The 21469-nt window shown below is 37.1% G+C and overlaps 7 protein-coding genes across 7 annotated transcripts; 3 read left to right on the forward strand and 4 right to left on the reverse strand.

The window, feature by feature from the left end:
* Positions 1–2492: 2492 nt before the first annotated feature.
* On the reverse strand, positions 2493–4717 carry RHIMIDRAFT_280689 (uncharacterized protein). The gene is made up of 6 exons (XM_023612933.1): positions 4535–4717; positions 4337–4480; positions 4198–4279; positions 4051–4144; positions 3908–3988; positions 2493–3848 (listed from the first exon to the last, which is right to left on the reverse strand). Exons 1-6 carry the CDS (start codon positions 4684–4686, stop codon positions 2644–2646), a joined length of 1758 nt encoding a protein of 585 aa, XP_023466588.1. The 5' UTR covers positions 4687–4717; the 3' UTR covers positions 2493–2643.
* A 308-nt stretch (positions 4718–5025) lies between these two features.
* RHIMIDRAFT_280690 (high-affinity iron permease) lies at positions 5026–6481 on the forward strand. Its single transcript, XM_023612934.1, has one exon. It carries the CDS (start codon positions 5217–5219, stop codon positions 6228–6230), a length of 1014 nt encoding a protein of 337 aa, XP_023466589.1. The 5' UTR covers positions 5026–5216; the 3' UTR covers positions 6231–6481.
* Positions 6482–11455: 4974 nt separating this feature from the next.
* RHIMIDRAFT_287471 (mitochondrial ADP/ATP translocator) lies at positions 11456–12531 on the reverse strand (the record flags this gene model as incomplete). The annotated part of the gene is made up of 4 exons (XM_023613478.1): positions 11456–11679; positions 11737–12032; positions 12085–12443; positions 12502–12531. The coding sequence occupies 4 exons, from the start codon at positions 12529–12531 to the stop codon at positions 11456–11458; spliced, it is 909 nt and encodes a 302-aa protein (XP_023466590.1).
* Positions 12532–13912: 1381 nt separating this feature from the next.
* On the reverse strand, positions 13913–17298 carry RHIMIDRAFT_280692 (uncharacterized protein). Its single transcript, XM_023612935.1, has 12 exons — positions 17077–17298; positions 16959–17015; positions 16808–16906; positions 16671–16743; positions 16440–16619; positions 16277–16392; positions 16017–16220; positions 15077–15961; positions 14737–15015; positions 14556–14687; positions 14343–14507; positions 13913–14288 (listed from the first exon to the last, which is right to left on the reverse strand). The coding sequence occupies exons 1-12, from the start codon at positions 17227–17229 to the stop codon at positions 14115–14117; spliced, it is 2517 nt and encodes an 838-aa protein (XP_023466591.1). The 5' UTR covers positions 17230–17298; the 3' UTR covers positions 13913–14114.
* Positions 17299–17657: 359 nt separating this feature from the next.
* Positions 17658–18920, reverse strand: RHIMIDRAFT_280696 (Rtt106-domain-containing protein). Its single transcript, XM_023612936.1, has one exon. The coding sequence runs from the start codon at positions 18894–18896 to the stop codon at positions 17739–17741; it is 1158 nt and encodes a 385-aa protein (XP_023466592.1). The 5' UTR covers positions 18897–18920; the 3' UTR covers positions 17658–17738.
* Positions 18921–19017: 97 nt separating this feature from the next.
* On the forward strand, positions 19018–19659 carry RHIMIDRAFT_236924 (uncharacterized protein; the record flags this gene model as incomplete). Its single annotated transcript, XM_023608659.1, has 2 exons — positions 19018–19033; positions 19109–19659. The coding sequence occupies 2 exons, from the start codon at positions 19018–19020 to the stop codon at positions 19657–19659; spliced, it is 567 nt and encodes a 188-aa protein (XP_023466593.1).
* A 381-nt stretch (positions 19660–20040) lies between these two features.
* Positions 20041–20950, forward strand: RHIMIDRAFT_236925 (uncharacterized protein; the record flags this gene model as incomplete). Its single annotated transcript, XM_023608660.1, has 4 exons — positions 20041–20105; positions 20141–20261; positions 20319–20513; positions 20630–20950. 4 exons carry the CDS (start codon positions 20041–20043, stop codon positions 20948–20950), a joined length of 702 nt encoding a protein of 233 aa, XP_023466594.1.
* Between the last annotated feature and the right edge of the window lie 519 nt (positions 20951–21469).

Genomic DNA, 21469 nt, shown 5'->3' on the forward strand with positions numbered 1-21469 from the left:
AAGTAAGCGCGTTCCTGCATGATTGGTAGGTTTGCCAGGTGCAGTATCACTGTTGTGGAGGAATTGCACGAGCCCCCAAAGACTCGACGTATGCAGGTGTTCTGAGCGTCATCTACTTGTTTGCTAAAGAAAGAAGTAACCTTGGTAATGGCTAGTCCGTATTCTAATTGGGCACGAACGATTTGGGAATAGAAACGAATGGCTAATAGAGGTGTAAAACCTTTGGGATGATGGCCAATGGCTGAGAGTTGGTTCATAGTTGTAAGGGCTTTAGTTTTGCTGTTGGAAATTAATTCAATGGCGTCGAGATAGCCACTCGAGCGAAAAGGAATCCCGAGATAGGGGAAGGAAGATTGCTTTGGGATTGGCTCACCATAGAGGGTATAACTTGAGGACGATTGTATTGGATCTAATATGACGCACTTACTTGGGTTCAATAGGTACCCAAGCTTGTAAATATGGTCCTCACAAGACTTGAGGAGGGTTGGTATGTCGGCCTTAGCAGCTATGAGAACAACGTCGTCAGCATAGAGGAGATAGTTCATGCGAAGGACAAGTTCGGTAGAGGAAATATCCGTGGTTAGTGGTTGCAGGCGCAGAAGGCGAAGTAACTCGTTAATGTATATAGAATACAAAAACGGAGAGAGAATTGGTCCCTGGAGGACACCAGCGACTGGCGAGAAACGAGTAGATGTTGCATTATTAATTAGGACCTCTATCTGTACATCATCAAATAGATTTTGAAGTAAGCTAATCAGCGCAGCAGATGCTGTTTGCTCTAGGTTTTCCATAAATGACGATCCACAGTATCATATGCCGATTTTATATCTAAGAAGGCCAGTACTGGGGTTATATGATGAAAGTAGTGGAGGATGTTGCATATTTCGGCTAGACAGAGAACTTGGTCTAAGGGCCCTCTGGATTCACGGAAGCTGCCTTGAGCTATGTCCAGGGGTGCTGAGGGCTTTTACACTTTATTCACAAATTATTCGCACACTGATAAAAAATGATAGTTTCAGACAAAAAGTAGTAAAAGATACAAATGATAAAAGAGAGCCCACAAAAAAAAAAAAAAAAAAAAAAAAAAAAAAAGATAATTTCAGACGATAAATGAGAGAACAAATAATAATAAAAGGAAGCACATAAGAAGCAAAAGAACGATATATAAAAGTAACGATTAGTAAGTCAGTTATTAAATTAATATTAAATACTTACATTATAAGAGAAAAAAAAAAAAAGAGATTATTAATATCTTATTCAAAGTGCATTAAATAGGGCTGGTGGTAGCCAGCCCGGAGAAAGAAGGGAAAAAAGAAGAGTAAGGAAGAGAGCGGTCAGCTAGTACCTGGTTATTTTCGATTGTATGATCTATAATGCTACATATTATTTTCTTACAAGAGTAAAGAATATAACATACCTTAGGGCAATCTGAGAAATAGCTAGTTTTACTTTTTGGTCCAAAGAAGAAAAGAAAAGAAAAAGAGGTCAAGATCGGACTATTTATATGAAGACTCTAGCATCTTTTTCAGTTACATGTTAATCACAAATGCTGACCACATTTATCTTTTTAATAATAAAGAAAGGATTGATAGTCAATTAAATTGTAATTGTTGTGTGCGAATAGTTTCTGAAAATGGTGTATATTAATCTCAACGCATGCTTAAATGATGCCTGACTAAAGCTATTAAATAGACAGTCGAGCAATCATTGACTATTCATCAATTAATATAGGGTCGACATTTATTTTTCAAACTTTCTTCTTTTTTTGTTTGATTTACAGTTTTGCGTACACATCATACTGTCCCTTAAAGTGATGCATCATGTCAAAGAGAAACACGGATGAAAATGTGTGAAAGTAGAAAGTGGCTGTGTGTTTTCTCTGTGTATAATAGACGTATCTGATGGCAGATATTGAAAAATGTGCGGAGAATTGTGATCTACCTGAACATAAAAGCAAAGGAAGAATAAGTATTCTCGTTTCACACATTATATACTTTTAAATCGAAATACAGCGAGAAAAGAAAGCGTCTTGAAGAAGTTAGTAATAGTAAAAGTAACTAAGCCTAAAGATATAAATGTGGTTAAACGGGGCTATAATAGTACAAGGTCTAAAGAATGCGAGAACTATAACTCTTGGTGATGCGTTAAGAAATAAACTTGGAGAGAAAGTTATGCGCGCTACACGCGTAAACTCCGTATTGAAACTGCCATCAAGCCAGAATACAAGGAACCAATTGTGGAGAAAATCACAAATTAGGCACATTTATTAGAAATGTCTTTTTTCGTGCAAAGCTTGTATATGTAATATAGCAGCCGCATGAAAAGCAAAGACCTCAGTATTACGAATGGAGAGAAGAGGCTAACGCTTTACACTTTACCATCAAGATTAAACAAACTTCTCTCCAATTAATTATGTAAGCAATGAATCATTAAATTCAGGACGCTTGTGTAATGCTCACTTTAATAAAGCCAGGTGTCTTTTCCTTCACTGTTACCGGCTTATTTCTAGTACAAGAGAAAATGAAGATTAAAATATTAGTAAATTTATATATATACTAAAACAGAGGGGGGATAAGAATAAAAAAAAATGAAAAATTATATGTAATAATATGATCTAAAGAGAAAAAATGTGTACATGAAAGATTAAAGAGCAGCAGCCTTCTTGGCAGCGGCAATAGCACGAGCTTCCTTATGAGGATCAACACGAGAGTAGACGATGATGGAAGCCATACCGATTAAAGCAGCAATAATACAGCCAGCCATAGCACCTTTACCCTTGGCAGTGAAACCATCATAGATGAGATAGATACCATCAGGAGCACCCTTAAGATCAAGTCCTTGTTTAGCAGCAGCGTTACCTTCATAAGGAAGGTTAGCAGCCTTACAGGTGTCAATGAAGGACTGAGGTAACTTCATACGTTGCTGAGCAACGTCAGGAGCCTCAATAAAGGTAGCGGCAAGACCAGATTCCAAGTGCCATTCGATGTGACAGTGGAAGAACCAGACACCAGGATTATCGGCTCTGAAACGGATGATGACAAAACTTTCGGCGGGCACACTGACAGTATCACGACGAGAGGGGTTGTCCAAGTGCCATTCGACTTGACTAGAGTTGCCCGTGTAGACGCCAGAACCACGGCCGACTAATTGGAAAACGTGACCGTGAAGATGGAATGGGTGATCACCAGCGTCAAGGTTGTTCAAGACAACTTCAACCATATCCAAATGCTTCAAGATGAAAGCTTGGGTTTGAGGACCATAAACGGTAGTATCAAGTGAGTAGTTTCCTTCAGAGAACAAAGTGTTCAAAGTAGGGACCTTGGGTTGTAAATAAGGAACTTCATTGAACATACCACGGTTAATACCATCCGTGGTGACTTGGAAGTCAATGGTCAAGTTGACTTGATGATCATAGGGAACGGCATGTTCGACAACAACAGGAGAAAGTACCATGTCATCAAATGTGCTGCCCATGCCCACATCCTCACTGGGAGCAAAGTTATTGTGACTAGCATTGTAATAGAGAGGAGCAGTAATGTTCACTTTGAGATCAGCAGGAAGAGTATCAAACATGTCGACGTTCATATCAGCATGCATCCAGTAGTTGGTGTCGGTCGTGTTTTTGGCAGTAACAAGGACAGAGACACGTTGAGCAGCAGTCAAATAAACACTTTGAACAGTCTTGCGTTGGGTTTCGACACCATCAATTTCAATAATGTCCAAGGAATGGCCATCAATGCTAAAGTAGAACATGGAAAAGCCAGACATATTGATAAGACGAAGACGGTAAGTCTTGCCAGGAGTAAATGTGATGCTGTCATTGACACTGTTTAACATGAATCCGGATTCTAAAAGTGAAGAAAAAAATAAGCCTACTTTTTTTTGATTCAGGGACACAATCACTTACGAGGTACAGGCTCAGCACCAGTAGGGTTGTAGACACTCATGAAGGAAGCAAGATTTGTATCGCTTTGCTCGTGATACCAATCTAACAAAGTATAAAAATGAGCTTTCTTATTACGAATCAAAAAAAAAAAAAAAAGAACTGACCTTGGATAGGGATAGTAATATCTTCATCATACTTGTAAGTTTCATTAATGTTGTGAATAATGAAAGGGGTGCGGAAGCCATCCGTGTATTGGCCCTAGTATATGCGTCGATCAGTAAAGAGGTCATGATAATAAGCATTTATGTTACCATATAGTGAGAGTGCATCCAGTAACTACCATGTTGTTGAACAGTGAACTCATAGGTCAAGTTGTGACCAGGAGCGATAGGACTACAGAATCCATTAGTTATGCTCTTGGCAGGTATAAGGCCAGGGCATTATATTTACCATTGAGTAACACCAATAGGACCATCCATCCAGACAGTGCCATTTTGAAAGATACCGTGTGTATGGAGAGAGGTGAAAGTGTCGAGTTGATTGTTGATGTTGACAACGATCGTATCATTGACCATAGCTTCAACAACAGGAAGACTATAGAAGACATTAAGAACATATACAATCATATTCAGTGTTGCTACTACTTACGGCCATTTACCGTTAACACCAACTACTTTACGCTCAAAGAGACCATCAGGGTTAGCAGTGGTATAAGTAATGTTCCAGTCATGAACAACACGAGCAGCTTGAGTTAAGCTAGTAGTAGCTGCTGCCAAGAGACAAGTAGCCAAAAGACGCATTTTCTTTCTCTTGAAAAGTAAAGTACAAAAGAAAAGAAAAAAGAAAGAGAAAAGAAATCAAAAGAATAGATCGAGATTATATAATAAAACTTTTTTTTAAAAAAAAAAAATGGTTCCCAGCTAAACTAATAAAAAATTTATCTGATTTTTTTTTTTCTTTTTCCACAAGACATCCGAGGTAGGAAGGTGACATGACCCATCTACATCTGATAAACTTTTTTTTTTATTGTAACAAAAGATTCGTACCACTTTGACTCGGAGAGACGCGGGTATATGTTGTACAAGTCGTTTTCATCTGATAAAATTTTTTTCAAGTTCCCCTTGTGTAAAACAGTAAGATTTTAATTTTTTTGTTAAAAAAGGATCAGTCTTTTTTTATATCTGATCCTTTTTTTTTCTCTCTCTTTTAGAATTACTTTTCAAGAGATATGTCTCAAGATCTTTTCAACGTACCGATCTTCTTTATTCTCTTTCGTGAAACGACTGAGGCAGCCATTATTATCTCTGTCCTCTTGTCCTTCTTGAAGAGAATGTTTAATACAGAGTCTCCTGTATACAAACGTCTCAGAAATCAAGTTTGGTTTGGTGGTGCAGCTGGTCTATTTATATGTATATGTATCGGTGCTGCCTTTATTGCCGTTTACTATACTGTCCTTAACGATTTGTGGGGCAATTCTGAAAACATTTGGGAAGGTGTTTTCTCTTTGGTCGCTGTCATCATGATTACCGCTATGGGTCTCGCCATGCTCAAAACTGAACGTATGCAAGAAAAATGGAAGGTCAAGTTGGCAAAGGCAATGCAAAAATCAAGCACTGAAAAGACTGGCTTTAAAGAAAAGCTTCAAAAATACGCCTTTTTTGTCTTACCCTTTGTCACTGTACTCAGAGAAGGTCTTGAAGCTGTTGTGTTCATCGGCGGTGTCTCCTTGGGTATTCAAGGTAAATCTATTCCTATCGCTGCTATCATGGGTATCATCTGTGGTGCCTTGGTCGGCTTCCTCATCTATCGCGGTGGTTCCTTGATCCAGCTTCGATGGTTCTTTGTTTTCTCTACTGTTATCCTTTACCTTGTCGCTGCCGGTTTGATGTCCAAGGCTGTTGGCTATTTTGAACAAAATGCCTGGAACCAAGTCATTGGTGGCGAAGTTGCTGAAGAAGGTGGTGATGTGATCCCATACAAGGTAACCACTGCTGTCTGGCACGTATCTTGGGGAAATCCTGAATTGAACGTTGACTCCAACGGCGGTTGGCAAATCTTTAACGCCATTCTTGGTTGGAACAACACTGCTACCATTGGTACTATCGTCAGCTACTGTCTCTACTGGCTCTTTGTCGCCGGCTACCTCGCTTTCAGTTTCTACAAAGAAAAGCGTGCAGCCATTCGCAAAGCCGAAGCTGGTGAATGGGATGATGGTGAAGAAGCCTTAGAACAAGCTAAGAAATACATTGCTGAGGATGGAGAATTCATTGTTAAAGATGCTGTGGATGTCGAATCTAAAGAACACCCTCATGAAACAGTTGATGCAGTCCCTGTCAAGGCTTAAATTATAACAAATATCTTATTTCTTAGAGCTTTAATATCAAATACATGTTTTTTTCTTTCTTATATTATGTAATGCTATCTTAATCATTATTTCTTATACATCATTTATCCTTTGTTATGTAATATATACACGCACATATTCAATAAACAGACATTAGTAAACCCGATTTTTTATTGCCTGATCAACGGATGCTGATTTATCTGATCTTGTGTCCCTCGGCTCAAGATATCAAATTGTATCACTTTATATTTTCGGATATTTGACATTTGTATATATGACATGTGTCAGAATCAATTTTAAACGGAACTACATATGCCAAGGACTAGGAATTGGGAAATACCCTTGTATACTTCAATTGATATTATAAAAAGCTAATTCATGGCCCCCCTTTTTTCCTTTCACACAGATCTGTCTTTTGTCAATCACGCTTCTTCATTGGCTTTAATTTATGTGCATGTACATCTTTTCATAAATCCATGTGACTCATCTTGTTTTTTTAAAAAAAGAGGTCTCCAATACGTGTGAAATCAAAGATGTATAAAGTGCCCTGACCGTGAATTTCCTATTCCGTTCCATCTTTTAGAAAGTTCAAAAGGTCCTAATAGCCACAGTTACACTACGTTTTTAGAAAAACTTTTATTCATTTATCCGATAAACAGTAATGCGGAGAGGATATCATAGAATGTTCTTTACTCCCGTAACTTGGGAAAGGATTGCATTATCAGATTTAGATCGAGGCTCCTTCTTTTTTTTCAAATTAAACTGATCAAACAAAAACAGATTATATACAATCTTTCCGTAAGTGCTACATCTTATTGTGATTATTATCAAAAGAAATCAGTTTATATTTTTCATTGTTTTGACTTATTTTTCATCTTTTTGTGTTCAAATCCAAGCACCCTTGTCACTTATCTGATCTTTATTTCAATCTCCTACAATTTTATCTAAAATGACTAAATCTATTCACACAATAGTGATTTAAACTCATGCAATTGATCGTTGCCATTATAATCGTCTTTTTAAAACATCATTCAATATGGTATAAATGATCTAGTGAGCTATACTCTTTTGATCAAAAAATTACTTTTATCAGATGATGTTTTTGATACACGCCATGGGTTACACCAAACCATGTTATTATTGTCTAGTAAGCTTGCTTTTTTTTGTCTTTATTTAGCCATATATAAAAAATAAGGTTTACTTGGTGTCTTGTTACATCTCGTTTTTAACATCTGATGTATACATTTATAGTCATTTCAAGGAAATAAAGTCGCAGTTTACAAAATTCGGTGCTGTGTAATGCTGACACGGGGATCTCTCTCTTTTTCAGATCATGATCCAGCGTGACGACGCAGAATTCTAACAATAAATCCATTTCCCCTTATGTGTTTCACTAGCTGTCTTTGTTGTCTTTTATCGTCTGCTTTGCTACAAATTGAGAAGAGACATCAAGTCAATCTTTTCTTCAAGTTCAAGCCAGTAATTTATTCCGCTTCGTTTAGCTATTCAAAGGGAATTTAGCTCAGAGAGAATATGGGTGTGTGTGTATGGGTATTCTCGCGTGGTGGATATACTTGCATATATCATCTGATCTATGGATAGAAACACTATTCATAACAAGGTCATGCCCTTTCATTTCTGGATACCTGTCCATTTTCTTAAGAGTGGTCTTTAAAAAAGTGGGGTAATACTAGGGGCACTACAAAATCCAAAAAAGGCAATGCTCCCCCAAACTGCAAAACCATTTAAACATCACAATAAAACACTCGATTACTGGGCAGCTACTGTCAATAGCTTGAGGGCAAAATTAGAATATATCAATATCTTCGAATTATAAAACAAGATGCAATACTATGAATGAGTAATACGATTCTATTGATTTGGCAGCGGTCGTAATAAGTCACTCTACGTACAAGGTCAGCTATAAGATAATTATTGAAATTGCATCTAGCAGAAAAAATCAGAATCAGCTTATAGTTATTTCTGTAGTAGGATACTAAATAGAGATGCAAAATAAAGCTACAGTAAGCTCTGAATCAATTTTTCTACACAGTGTATGGCCTGGCGCCAAACAATGGTAACCATCTTTACGAATTATCAAGCGTGTTTGCTATGGATAATGGAAATGAAATTACTTCTGTAACTTTCTAATACACTGAATCTGTTGTTTCATGTTTTGAAGAAGCTTTAAGAAAAATTTTATAGAAAATATCGATTCAAATGTGTCAGATAAAAGAGAGGCTATATTTCAGTTAGCAGAAAAGGGGTCTTCATCAATGTTGATCCATTAGGTGCATGTTCGCTATGATGAGGTCTAATACATTTCAATTAAAGTAAGAAATGTGCGGCTTTTTCTTTTCACACTCGGTAAGGGACGTAATCAGTATTATACGGGGACGACAGTAAAGGTCCAAAGTTACAAGTGACATACATTCTCATGAAAGGGTTTGTAGTTTGCTCGCTAAGCTGTAAGCAACCAAGGGATAATATGGGATATACTCATGATTTGCTCTTCTCTAATACAGCATTAATCTTTCTATATACAAGCCGGACAAACTTCAAGCAATATTATAGTCAGCAGTAATATCAAGTTGCAATTACATGTTGTGTTGAAGTTCTTACAGATAGTGGACACCATGACCACACTGACCTGGTAGCTTAGTGAATAAAGTCTTGGAAATACTGAAAGGATCTTTCACTGACCATTAGTATCTGTTTCTTGTTGTTTACCTAAAAGTTTATCTCTCACTATTTTAACGATATTGATGTAAATAGTAGAAATAACAATGGAATGCCATCATGAATATAAAAAACCAATGCTCATCCTTTTGCGCTCCCTTTCACAGTGTCAAAATAGTCATTAGCAGTTAAAGGCTTAATATATCTTCTTTATTTCTTTGTTTATTTTCAAAACATGAGGACTATCATTGTAAGCCACGCTTAAAATACTTGGTCTTATCTTTGTTAAATTCATCGGGTGTTTGAGGACAAAAAAGTTAGAATTTCTTCAAGCACTTGAACATTGTGGTAATCTAGAAGTCGAAAATTATGAGGAAACCTAACAAAAAAACCTTGCAATATTGAAGAAACACTCGGCTTGGAATTGAACCAGGTTTTCAGTACCCAATCTTCGGACAATTGGTCCGATAGTTTTGCTTTCATCTGCTGTCAAGCCAGGATAAGCAGATGCTGTAAAACCAGCAGCGTAAAAAGATAGCAAAGAGTGCAAAAATCACGAGTTTGATTTACATTTTCTGTACGAAATACAGATTAAAGTCAATGTCAGTTCCTTTTTTATAATGAATTTAACGGCGTTAGCAAAGATTTAGATAGATGCAAGAAAGCAGATCCGAAATAAGGAATTAAATGCATACGGCTGATAATGCAAGCAACATCAAGGGGCTGAGGAAAGGATGGGGAAGTGCTCTAAGAAAACAGTCAAGCACCTTAAGCGTTGATGCAGAAGTACGTATAGAAAAGGAAAATTTTTGGCCTTAATTACTTGCTACTATTTGTTGAGTAGAAAAGTGAGGCAAAATATTGTAAGCATTTCGCCTTGTTATCTAAATATTCTTCTTGGTTTTAGTTTGTCTGTGAAGTTACTAGAATAATAAAGGCAATCAAGGTAAACCAAAACTATAGAACAGAGGTTCCAGCATGACACAACGTGGAGGCAGCTTGAACTAAAGGTTGGACATCGTTGGTAGAATAAGATCATCCTGTTGAAGGTCGCGGAATTAACGTACAGGTACAGTTTTGAGATGACCTTTTCAACTGCTGAAAGACTTTAAAGAACAATTCAGCAGCATATCACATAATAATAAAAGAAAACAAAGAGAGCCTATGACATCAATTATTCGGTTGTTAGAATGTGCATAAATGCCTTTATGTCAGTGTTGGTAAGAGAAATTGGATCATTGATCCTTTACATCTAAAGTATTTTTTTCCTTGAGCAGTAATGATATGCAGGCATCTTACTAAGAAGAAGAAAAGCACCCAATCCAACAGAACATTATGACAAAGAGACAAACCAATTTCACAACAAGAAACTTGAAAGACACTGAGCCGTAACAACTCGGAAAATAAGTAGAATTTCTGCGTTTAAGGCAGCATGATTCATCAAGCCTGTTTAGGGCAATCAGTGAGCTTTAGTTACAAGCTGAGAGACTCTGGAACTCTGGAATAAAAAGCGACCAGACCATCAATAGTGTTTTAATCTTTTATATCTGACGCGAATAGAAGTGAATAAAGGGAAGAATCTACGTTACGTATTTCGTCCTTATTAGAGTGAATGAAATGAAAGAGTACGGAAGGGACATATAGTGTCTATATGAGATATCTAGGCAACAACACACAGCATTCTCTCCAGCGTATACCTGTTCTAAGAGTAAGAGTTTCAGAATGATACTGTTGGATATCATATAATTGCTCTTCTACAATACTATACCATGGAAGGTAATTACTCATATTGGCTGGGCCGATGATGCTCTTCAGTCTGAGGGCTAATCCTCTTATACTGCAAGAGCAAGGCTGCTCCCAGAAAGGGAAATACAATCTTGAAAAAAGATTGACGTTTAGCAAATCACTGCCGTCGAATAAGGTGTCTACAAAGTTATCATAAAACCATTTATCCAAAGCCAAACGGGGATGAGCTCGCCAAAAACCTCTTGTCTCTGTGCTTTGGTACTGTTAGGCACGGTAGTGTTCAGAATGGAATAACTTTAGCGACATTAGAGAATTGATCAAGCGAGATGAATTCAATCCATTCACTCTAATGAGCGAAAAACAGGTTGGGTCTGCTGAGATAAATATGACTTAAAGGGCTCAGGATATATATGTTGTGCCGAATCAATATACAACGAAATATTGGGTACCATATCCTACATGTAGTTCACTGTTCCTTTGGAATACCAATCTAGTGACAGGACGATATTGAATCTCAATTTCACGTGCTGAACTCTTCAAAATGAAATCGTGACCGTTTTCATGAAAGTTTCCGCCTGTTTCCGAAGACTCCTGTGGTACAGCGTTTAATGGCTACACTAGCCCCCCTTGCGTATGAAAAGACGATCAAGTTTTCGATGTTGCAAATACAAAAGCTCTCTATGGGCTTTTTCTATTTTTTTATTTCTTTATAAAAAATACTTTATAAAATGCTCATTTTATAAATAATATTACAATATATCAAGAGGACACAGACAAGCAATTAGGTTTTAAGAAGCAATTTAGTACTTCTTACCGAACATCCAGACTTGGAGGTAGTCATAACCGGACAAGACACCAGCACCAGCAATGGCACGGAGAATGTTAGCACCGGCACCCTTGAAGAGAGACTTGACACCTTCGTTGGCAACGATTTCACGGAAGCAGTGGAGAGAAGAGTCGTACTTGACGGCAGCACCGGAAGTCATCATCATACGACGACGGACAGTATCAATGGGGTAAGAAGCTATACAAAATGCTATTTAGTAACCAAACTCTCTTTTTTAAAAAGATATAAACTTACCAAGACCGGAACCAGTGGTGACAGCCCAACCAAGAGCGAAGGTAGCGAGGAAGGAGTCTTGGAGGGTTTGAGGCATCAAAGGCTTGACGGAGTCATACATACCGAAGTAGAGACCACGGTAAACGATGATACCAACACAAGAGATGTTGAAACCACGGTAGAGACCGGCAATACCATCAGACTTCAAGGTCTTCTTGTAGACATCAACCAAACCGTTGAATTGACGTTCACCACCCTTCTTGGCAGACTTGGCATCGTTAGCAAGACGAGTACGAGCATAGTCCAAAGAGTAGACGCTAAAGGTCATGTTAATATCAACCTGATAACCAACTTTTTTTTTTTACTTACAAGAAGAGAGAAGCAGCACCAGCGGCACCACCGGAGGCCAAGTTACCGGCGAACCAAGCCCAGTAACCATCACGGTTCTTATCCTTGTTGAACATACGCTTGAACTTATCCTTGAAAGCAAAGTTCAAGGCTTGGGTAGGGAAGTAACGGATAACGTTGGCAGTGTTACCTCTCCACAAGGAGATGACACCTTCATCCTTAATGGTACGGGCGAAACAGTCACCAATACCCTTGTAGGGGGAAGAGAGACGACCTTGCTTGATCATTTCATCTTGGTTTTGGATCAAGAGCTTGATACGTTCGATGGGAGCAGCAGCAGTCTTGGAGACGGCAGCGGAAACACCACCCATAAGGAAATCCTATAGAATGGATAAGGGTAAATAAAACATTGCTATGGTAGTCATAATAGTTACTTACGATGACGAACTTGTTACTGTCGGTGGCCATTTGATATACTTGTTAGATAAAGAAAGAGGGAGAAGGAGAAACCTAAAAAAAGAGAAATCAAAATAAAAAAATTTTTCTTTCCTTTTTATAATTCAGGAAAAACCAGGGGGGCTAATCTCAACAGTCCCACTATTCGGCATTTTAATTCAATCCTCTTATATTTGCTATCACTTTTGTTGACGCAAGTTTAAAAGGATTACCTTTGGCGGTGAACAGCAGCTTCGCCCTAGCCACTTGATTTATTGTGTATCGAAAGAGATAAAGCATTATACTGCTTTATTCTTTATTATGATCCTTACATACAAATCGATATCATCGACATAAATGTAAGTCAGTAACAACCTTTGATTGGTACATCCATTCACTCCAATACCTTTGAAGGCGGAAGTTAAAGGTCTCAAAAAGCAAACTGTTGTTATGGAAAAATGCCATGGTTTAATGCCTTAGCTATCTTACACTGACCACAAGGTATCGCCTGATGCTTCCCTTTTTTTTTTCTCTTTTACAGCTAAATTTATCCTGTTACACTCCAATGTTTGCCTCCTTTTTTTGGGAGTTCTATACGGAAAGGAACGGAGCTAGAAACGCCCAAGGGCACATGCTGGAAAAAAAAAAAAAAAGAGCGATTTATCTAGAAACCAAACACTAGAAACGAGCAATCGACAAGAGTATATATGTGAATACTAGAGATGTCACCTTTATATGATAAGAGACTATGGAGAGCAAAAAAAGGGTTAATCAAGTTGGAAGTAAAACTAAATAAAGGATCGAGCGCTGTCTTTAGGAAAGCATAAAGCAAAGAAGCAATAAAAGATAGCTCTATCTCAATATGCAGCTGCTGTCGCTGTTTGCTCCTTAAAGAATACAACAGCCATTACAGGATCTTTAATAATGACGGAGTAACAATGTATCTTTGAAAATATCAAAAGTTATTTTGTTAGAGATCGATAAAGCTGGTGGATGTCAACTCTGTGATGCATGTAGAGTATAGGCTTCTCATTTAAATACAGTAGACAAACATGATTGGACGAGGCCAGCTGTTTGGAAGAATCGTGGCAAGCGACTAGGCGCATCCTCCAGCTAGTCAAGATTGTTTAAGGGATAAGTGGTCAGTGAAGAGTTAAGAGCAGAGCAATCGATGCTCCCGTATCTGTCCAGATGACTAGATGATTCATCAAGCCTGTATACTAAAAAGACTGTATTAAGGGTAACATCTCATAATATACTTGCAGAGATTTTGCGCTGGCGGTCATCCATGATTTGTGGCGGGTAGCTAAACCTTCTTCCTTATGAATTATTCGTAAATGGAATCTTTCAAAAAGCCCAAGCTCCTTAACGATCATAGCATCTTTCATTTCACGATAAAGAAAGGAAATGCATTCTTTCAAAAAAGAAAACAATTCTGATCCTTTGCCCAAGGGTGAGCTCGTTGTGATAAATATTGAGTGCAATTGCCGTTTTATTTTTTAATAGAGAAAGGGGACGATAAGACAATATTATTGATGTTATATGCGTAAAAAAGGGTGTGCGTATATATGTACATAGTAGTTAACTCTAGTAAGTAATAACAAAAGATATTCGTTTTAAAAGTAGAATTGTTTTACATCATTTACACTAAATGATTCACCACAACTTGGGCATCTTCTTTGCCTTGTTTCAATACGCACATCTAGACACTCTTTACAGAATGTGTGCATACAGCGCATCAAAACATGAGATTTTAGCCTTGTTTTACATGAATTGCAATTTAGCAGTGACTAAAAAAGAAGAGTAAACACACAGTCTATTTATGTCATTTATATGTTACATACTCTGTATTCTTCTCGTTCCTTTCTTAACTTAGCCTCTGCTGGTCTTTCAGATTTACTGACTGCCCCCATCTTTCGTTTTAACAATTCTCTACTCTCTTCTAGACGTAGTCTTGCATGTGCACTTTCCTCTATTGACCGAATCTTTTCAAAAATTGACTTTTGAAGCTATTGGAACATAAGTATTCATTATCAATTGATACTATGTGTGTCTACCTCTGTGATTTTGACTTTAGATACAAGTGCCTTTTCTTTTAACTCGTCTAATAACAGCTTCACTTCATCATTTTTTTGTTTATATACTTCATAAATAGAATTGCTGATGGCTAGTTTGCGATCCAAACATGTCTACAAAAAGCATTATTACTCAATGCTCCTTCTTGGCACCTAGACTTACCACTTGATTTGTCAAGTTTTTTTCACGCTCGGTCATTTGTTTAATATACGCTAGCTGTTTCTCGATTTGTTTGTTGAGTGCATTTGCAAGAATAGCATGGGCATCTTTGGATTTATTCAAAGCTGTAAATATTTGACTATATTTTACACGTTCCGCTTGTAACTTGATAATTTCATCCTCTAAAATAGCAAGTTCTTGAACCTTTTTCACATTTTCTTCCTCCAGTTTTCCGTATGCTTTTGCAACACTCTCGATCTCGCTTAAGAGTTGTTTTTCCATCTTTATAATGCATTAGTAAAATTGTTAACCAATCTTTGCTTCTTTGTGCTTATCCACTTACTGCTTGTAACGCTGATAACTTTTCATTCACTTCCAAAATGATGGATGTTTCTCTTTCTATTCTGTCCCGCAGAGTCAATTCGAAGCTTTGTTCGTCATCAATTAACATTGGATCGAGTCCATATTTTTCTTTGAATAATGTGGCTGCCAACTGTATTTCTTTTACTTGCGACAATTGCTTCAGTTCACTTTCTACCTCTTCTTGTGGAAGAGCGTTGCATATTTTGTCTTTATATTCCTGTACTTTTTCTTCTATAGACTTTAATTCGCTTTCGAGAGGTGCTAGTAATGGTTCTTTTCCGGAACTGTTTGATACAAGTTCATAATATCCTTTTACTCCCGTCTTAGCTGCCATCTTTTTCTGTAGTCTCAATAATTCGGTTTCCAAGTAGCTCACTCTTTCTTTTCTGGCATCGGCAACAGTTTTAAGTTCTGCGATCGAGGCCTTTCCGACATCAATGGATGCTTTTCTTTCTTCAAGGTTCATCTGGAGCGCATCACGTTGTCCACGAATACGAGTCAGATCAGTATCAAGCTTCCTTAGCTGACTCTCCATATCTTTAAAATGACTGACTTGTTCATAATCCAAATCCCTAATGAATCTGCGTCGATTGCTTGATAAATCCTCCACGTTCATTTGTAAATCATGGCATATATCGGAAAGATGGTTACATTTATCTTTTTGGTAGGTTCTTGTCTGAAACAATTGTCGACACATCATTGCTTTATATATTCTAGACTCGGGCACACATATGAGGTCCATTTCCAATCTAGCAATCTGTTGTTTTAAAGCGATTCTGTCTTCTTTAATCATTTCGATTTCATGGAGCTTTTGATTAAGCATTTGTTGAATATGAAAAAGCGGGTCTTGAGACATGGCTTGATTCTACATTATTAAAACACAATTAAATAAAACCAACTCTCTTATGTGAATGCCTTACGTTGTAAGTAGCCACTGAGCCTTCTACTGGAACACCACCATGGTTGATATTTTTGTTATCGTTTTCGATATCCATCTTAACATCTTCGCTAACAAACTTTTTATTTTCCATCTTTTCAAGGTCAAGCTGAGCTTGTTGTATGTTATTTTCAGATGCTGTCAGCTGTTTGTTCAGCAATCTGTATTCTTCTTTTAACATTAAAAGCTAATAAAATATGGTTATTATTCTTTTTCTCTTGTTTTCTTTGATTTATTTTATACTTTGAAGTTTTTGGACTTTAATTGTGTCTTAATTTCTTGAAGTGATCGCTGTCCATTAACCCAATGGGTGAGTACTTGTTTATGTTCTTGTTGAGTGTCCTTTAAAGAATCATTCTCTATAAAGAGTATAAGTATTAAACTATGTGTCGGTTGTTTTACGTACCAAATACAGAATCAAAACCTGTAATGATTTGTTCTCGTCTGTTAATCCATGTTTCCACCAAATGATTTAATTTCGAAATGGTCAAGTCTACAAATTCTTTTTTTCTATAAGCATTTAACATAGTGGGTGTCAAGTTTGTAGCCCATTCTTCGTCAAGAATAATATCAAGACCACCCTTGTCTATATGAATTATGTGAGAATGTCCTATTGTTATAGACACTTTTTTTTTACCTATATTCATTGCCAAAGCTTCGCCAAGACTTGACATGCCATCCTGTATTACATTTGATAGAAATACTTGAAGCTATATTTGTATACATCTCCATTAAAACAAAGAAATAAGAATAAAAATGAGATATAGCTGCTACCTTTTTAAAAGAATCTTCCCACAGCCTTAAGCTTTCTTCATTTCTTAGATTATTAGCTTCTGCTTGTTCAACATATTTTTTCCATCTATTGGCAGATCTCTAAGAGAAATTATAAGTACATAGATGCACCATGTAAAATATTAAAGGATACCATGTAATCTTTCCATTGTCTAATAATGGCCTCTTTACGAAAGGCTTCCAATGGCTCCTAATTATACATTCTTTTTCTTTAAAATCAGTTGTTTATATAGAATTAGAATGGAATTTACCTTAAAAATATCAGCTAATTCCTCTGTGTCTTCTTCTTGATCATCATTAGACGACTGCTGAGTCATAAAGCGCTTTTTAGGAGGAGGCCTTATAGAGACACCTTGTTCATCCGTGTCGCTTGAACGACGTTTATTGTCCTCTATTCTGGCCATATAAAGTATTTATTATGAATATTCTTTGCTTATTGTTTCTTTTCTCTCTCTTTTATTAAAATAATAAATAAAAAAAATAAAAAAGAGAAAAAAAAATGAATAGTGCCGCCAGTGCCAATTGGCGGTTTTCAAAAAACCCTTTGCAGTTTTGTACGCTCCCAGCTTGCGGTTTTTTCTCTGCCCAATCAGCAGCTTCTAAAGCTCAAATGGCGGTGTTGCAAATTCTTAATAAGAGTTCCTCTTTGATTTTTCTCTCTGACTTCTATTCTTTGATCTCTAAAGGGTTTTAAGATTCTATGTACTCTTTTGATCTGGCCCAGGCGGGACGAAATTCTATAGTTTCAATGCGCCCATGATGGTCTTTTATTTTCTTTAATCATATGCATATACAAGACTCGAGCGGGAAAGATATAATATTATAATCGTACGCCCAATAGAGGCTTTAATCATTTATAAATAAAAATATGTTTAAACGTATGTTTATATACAAAAAAAGATATGAGCTTTATTTAATCGCTTTCATCCAACATATCTTGTTCTTCATCTATTTCATCTCTTGGTTCATTTAATGACGGCTTCTCTTCTTCTTCTTCTTCTGCATCAGTATCATATTCTAAAGGATCTTCTTCATCACTATCACTTGGATTAAAGTTCTCATCATTTTCTGAATCCTCACTATCATGCTGATTTCCTTCGATTCCCTCTTCTTTAACTTCAGAAGAATCACTTTCCTTTTTACTGACAGCCTTTCTCTCCTCTGACATGCTTTGATCATCAATACCTGCCTTTTTGATGTAAGCATCTATGGGTCCATATTCCTCTTGAGAAATCATTGAAAACTGAATTGACTCATCCTCTCCTTCTTTTGTCGCTCTAAACCCGAGGCTTCCATACACTTGACTTTCCTTCTTCAATGTGAGCACAAGATCAAATGTTCGCTGAGTGATGCTTGTCACTGCGTTTTCGGATATGCTCGAGAGTGGAATGAACAAGGTTGGCTTTTTGAACCCATAAAGTATACCCGTGGGTAAGAAAAATAAGAACCCATCCTTTGCCTTGAGATAGGCAGTAACATAATATTTGTCTTCTGCGGCCTTATTACTACCTGAACAGACAAAGGCTTGCTTTGATGGCTGTGATATAGCAATACGAGCATGTTCTGTTAGTAGCTGGGCAATGGTCTCATGTTTATCTGACTCCAACACGGATGCCTCCTTATTGACCACTTCTATCTTGATGGCAACTTTATCTTGCGTGTTAAAGACGACAGCATCTTCACTCTTGAGAAATAACGCGTATGTGAATGCCTTGTTTGTCTTTTCGGGAGTAGGCACACATGTACCCAAGGCAAAGTCGTCCAGTCTATAGTTGAACTCGATAGTCTCCGTCTTTGAGTTGCAAAGAATGAGATGCGTAGGAGTGATGATGATATCGTACTTTTTTCTTGCTGGAGATTGAAAAGAGATATCGATCAGACGAACGAGTTGATCTTTGATTAGATCATTCTGATCAAGTTTACGTCGCTTTGCCATTCTGTCATCCTTGTTTTCGTAGTATTCTATTAGACGCTGAATGACATTGGTGCTGCTTGGGTGCTCTGTTAACAGATCCTTAATGGATTGCCTCAATTCGAGATCATCTATGCTTTTATCTAACCAACTTGCCATTTCAAAAATAATAATAATAGAAAATAGAAAAAAAAATTAGAAAAAAGGGAGCCAAGTCGTGTTGGTGTTTCCGAGTTTGAAATATGTCATGTATGTACGTGTAGATGTGATTATTATTATTATGGTTATTTATACAAGTACAGACACATAAGGAAGGCACTTTAAGGACAATCTTCGCCAGCACAACGCTGCCTTTGCCTTTACTTCCTTAGGCTGCGACATTGTCTCGGCTGAGGATCGTGCCAACAGCAACAACAATAACAATAGAGATAGATTAAATGCCTTTCAGATTTATAGTGCATTTTGCCACTGCCAAGGGTCTCTACTCCCAGTTGAGGGCAACGCGCCTTCGTATGCTCAATTGTACATCTATGATCCTTCATATGCTGCTCAGAGGCGATCAGAAAGGAATGAAAACTTGGACAATGAGACTATAGAAAATCTTTCAGCTCTACTTTCTGAATGTAATCCCTTCGCACGCATTTATTGTCATGCATATGAGATATTGAGCAACCATAAGAATTTCAGCACCAACAGCGAAGATAGGGCTAACAACAATGGCTCTGCCGAAAGCGAATCACCTTATATTATCATCAGTTCATCGATGAGAATGCATTTGACTGAAGAAGGCGACAAACGCGCTCACGACCTGCTAATAATGGAAGAGGTTCCCGCAGCCATCTTTATTGAGTATAGCAACAGAAGCTGTTGTGACATCGTTCTTACCTTGAGAAGCAGTAGTAGAAATGATAGTCTCCGTTGAGGACATGAGTTTGAGCAGCACTTTCAACATATCAGCGAGGCTCATGCTGCATAAATGCCAACACACTATGTACTGCTATTTCCTCATGGAACATGTGGGCGACTTTGGGGTTTGTGCCTCTTCTTTTCCCTATTTACTATTACTTCTTTTACCACTGTTCCTGATGTTTAGATGATAGTCCATGACCATATTGTGCCATTTTAGTATCCTTATCCCATCGCTTTTGTAAAGATAGTTACTTTGAGTACCACAGCAAGATGTGCAATATATTAAAAGTGAAGTGTCTTTTCATTCGAGAAACATTCTATTACTGTCGATCGTTAATTTAGCGACAAAGCTAACATAATCGCTTTTCCTTTTTCCTTTTTTCTTTAGTTCAACATGAAGCGAAAGAAAGGCGATGACCCTCCGTCTCCAAAGGCAAAGCACAGCAAAAGGAAAGCGATGTAAGCTATAAGGTTGATACGACATTTATTAAGAGCCCATTAGCCGTCGATCGCGGATTCCCTTCTTTGTTTGCACAAACGCAAACAAATTTATTCAAGAACACGTCTTTCGAAGCAAGTGATAATGATTTTCAAGGAACACCATTATTTAGAAAGGTAAAGGTAATATTTATTAGTTCCAATTGTTTATAACAGATTGTTGTAATAAATAAGAACATCCGTACTACTTTGAAATCTGTTAAAGAAGATACATCTGCTCCTGATCCTTCAAATGCTGTTACCAGTAACAAGTTACCTGTGTCTACAGTTAACAAAGCTACGAGTGTTCAAGATGTATTACTTGCTCCTATTCCTTACACTTGCTGTATTTTTGCTCCCATCAAGATCTTCAAGAAATATCAAGACAAGGTTAATAAGACTGAAGCATTTAAAAAGGAAAAAGAAAAGAACAAGACGACACCTAATGAGCAAAAATAAGTACGATGCCCTTCTTGTGGTGGAACCGATCACTCTCACTCCTCCAGCAAGTTCATTCAAGAGATGAAACCTCAAGACAAAAAAGCAGTTATATCCATCGAAAGTTACAAGAACTTCCTCTTGTCAAGAAGTTGAATTCAAGCAAGCACAGATCATTAAAAGAAAACACCGTGACAGCTATCAATTCCAACAAGTCCTTGGAAATAACAAGCAAGCTGAAGAACATTGATAAAATGGATGCCGATGCTGTTCAAACCTTCATCAAAACAGTACAAGCAAGAATTCAAGACAAGGTCTTCATTCCTTTCAAGTACACTGGCTCTCAAGGATCAAGGATACTTTTCTTTACTTCTCTTGTACAAGATTGATTCCAAGATTATACAGATTGATGCACAAGCGTTCTGAAGACTTGTTCAGCAATTTGAAAGCTTGATAATGAGTTAACTTTATGGTACATAGCCATGTTGTTGTAACACGAGTAAAAGATATTGCAAGATGCTTCTGAAATCATCTTCATCATATTCTTAGGTAAACATAGTGTAAAACCATAGCATCTTTGGCTTCCTCTTCAATCCATGTATAAGATGATATATATTCATCATTTGGTAATACTATTGATGTTGCCCAAAGACGCAGGCATTCGTTATAATAAAATAAGATTATTGCATGACTTATCACGACCGATGTGATTGAGCATGGTGCATCCTATAAAAATAACGTATTCTTTTTCAAGTCTTTTTTAAGATAAACATGACGCTCATTTATGATTTTGAAACAAATTAACTGATTAATGAGGAGAATTGTATCTTTATTAGCGTTGCATTATGCATAAGAAAATTAAAATGAACAAGTGTATTTATTGTTCTATGATGCGATTTAATTATTAA

This window comes from Rhizopus microsporus, assembly GCF_002708625.1.
Source record: "Rhizopus microsporus ATCC 52813 unplaced genomic scaffold scaffold_7, whole genome shotgun sequence".
NCBI lineage: Eukaryota > Fungi > Mucoromycota > Mucoromycetes > Mucorales > Rhizopodaceae > Rhizopus > Rhizopus microsporus.

Coding starts and splice junctions, on each gene's coding strand:
- RHIMIDRAFT_280689 (XM_023612933.1), bottom strand. CDS start 4,686: ATGCGTCTTTTGGCTACTTGTCTCTTGGCAGCAGCTACTACTAGCTTA. Junction 4,481..4,534: donor GGTGTTAACGGTAAATGGCC/GTAAGTAGTAGC, acceptor TGTCTTCTATAG/TCTTCCTGTTGTTGAAGCTA. Junction 3,849..3,907: donor TGGTGCTGAGCCTGTACCTC/GTAAGTGATTGT, acceptor CTTCACTTTTAG/AATCCGGATTCATGTTAAAC.
- RHIMIDRAFT_280690 (XM_023612934.1), top strand. CDS start 5,217: ATGTTTAATACAGAGTCTCCTGTATACAAACGTCTCAGAAATCAAGTT.
- RHIMIDRAFT_280692 (XM_023612935.1), bottom strand. CDS start 17,229: ATGGCCAGAATAGAGGACAATAAACGTCGTTCAAGCGACACGGATGAA. Junction 16,907..16,958: donor GACAATGGAAAGATTACATG/GTATCCTTTAAT, acceptor AATTTCTCTTAG/AGATCTGCCAATAGATGGAA. Junction 14,289..14,342: donor AGGAACGAGAAGAATACAGA/GTATGTAACATA, acceptor CTTCTTTTTTAG/TCACTGCTAAATTGCAATTC.
- RHIMIDRAFT_280696 (XM_023612936.1), bottom strand. CDS start 18,896: ATGGCAAGTTGGTTAGATAAAAGCATAGATGATCTCGAATTGAGGCAA.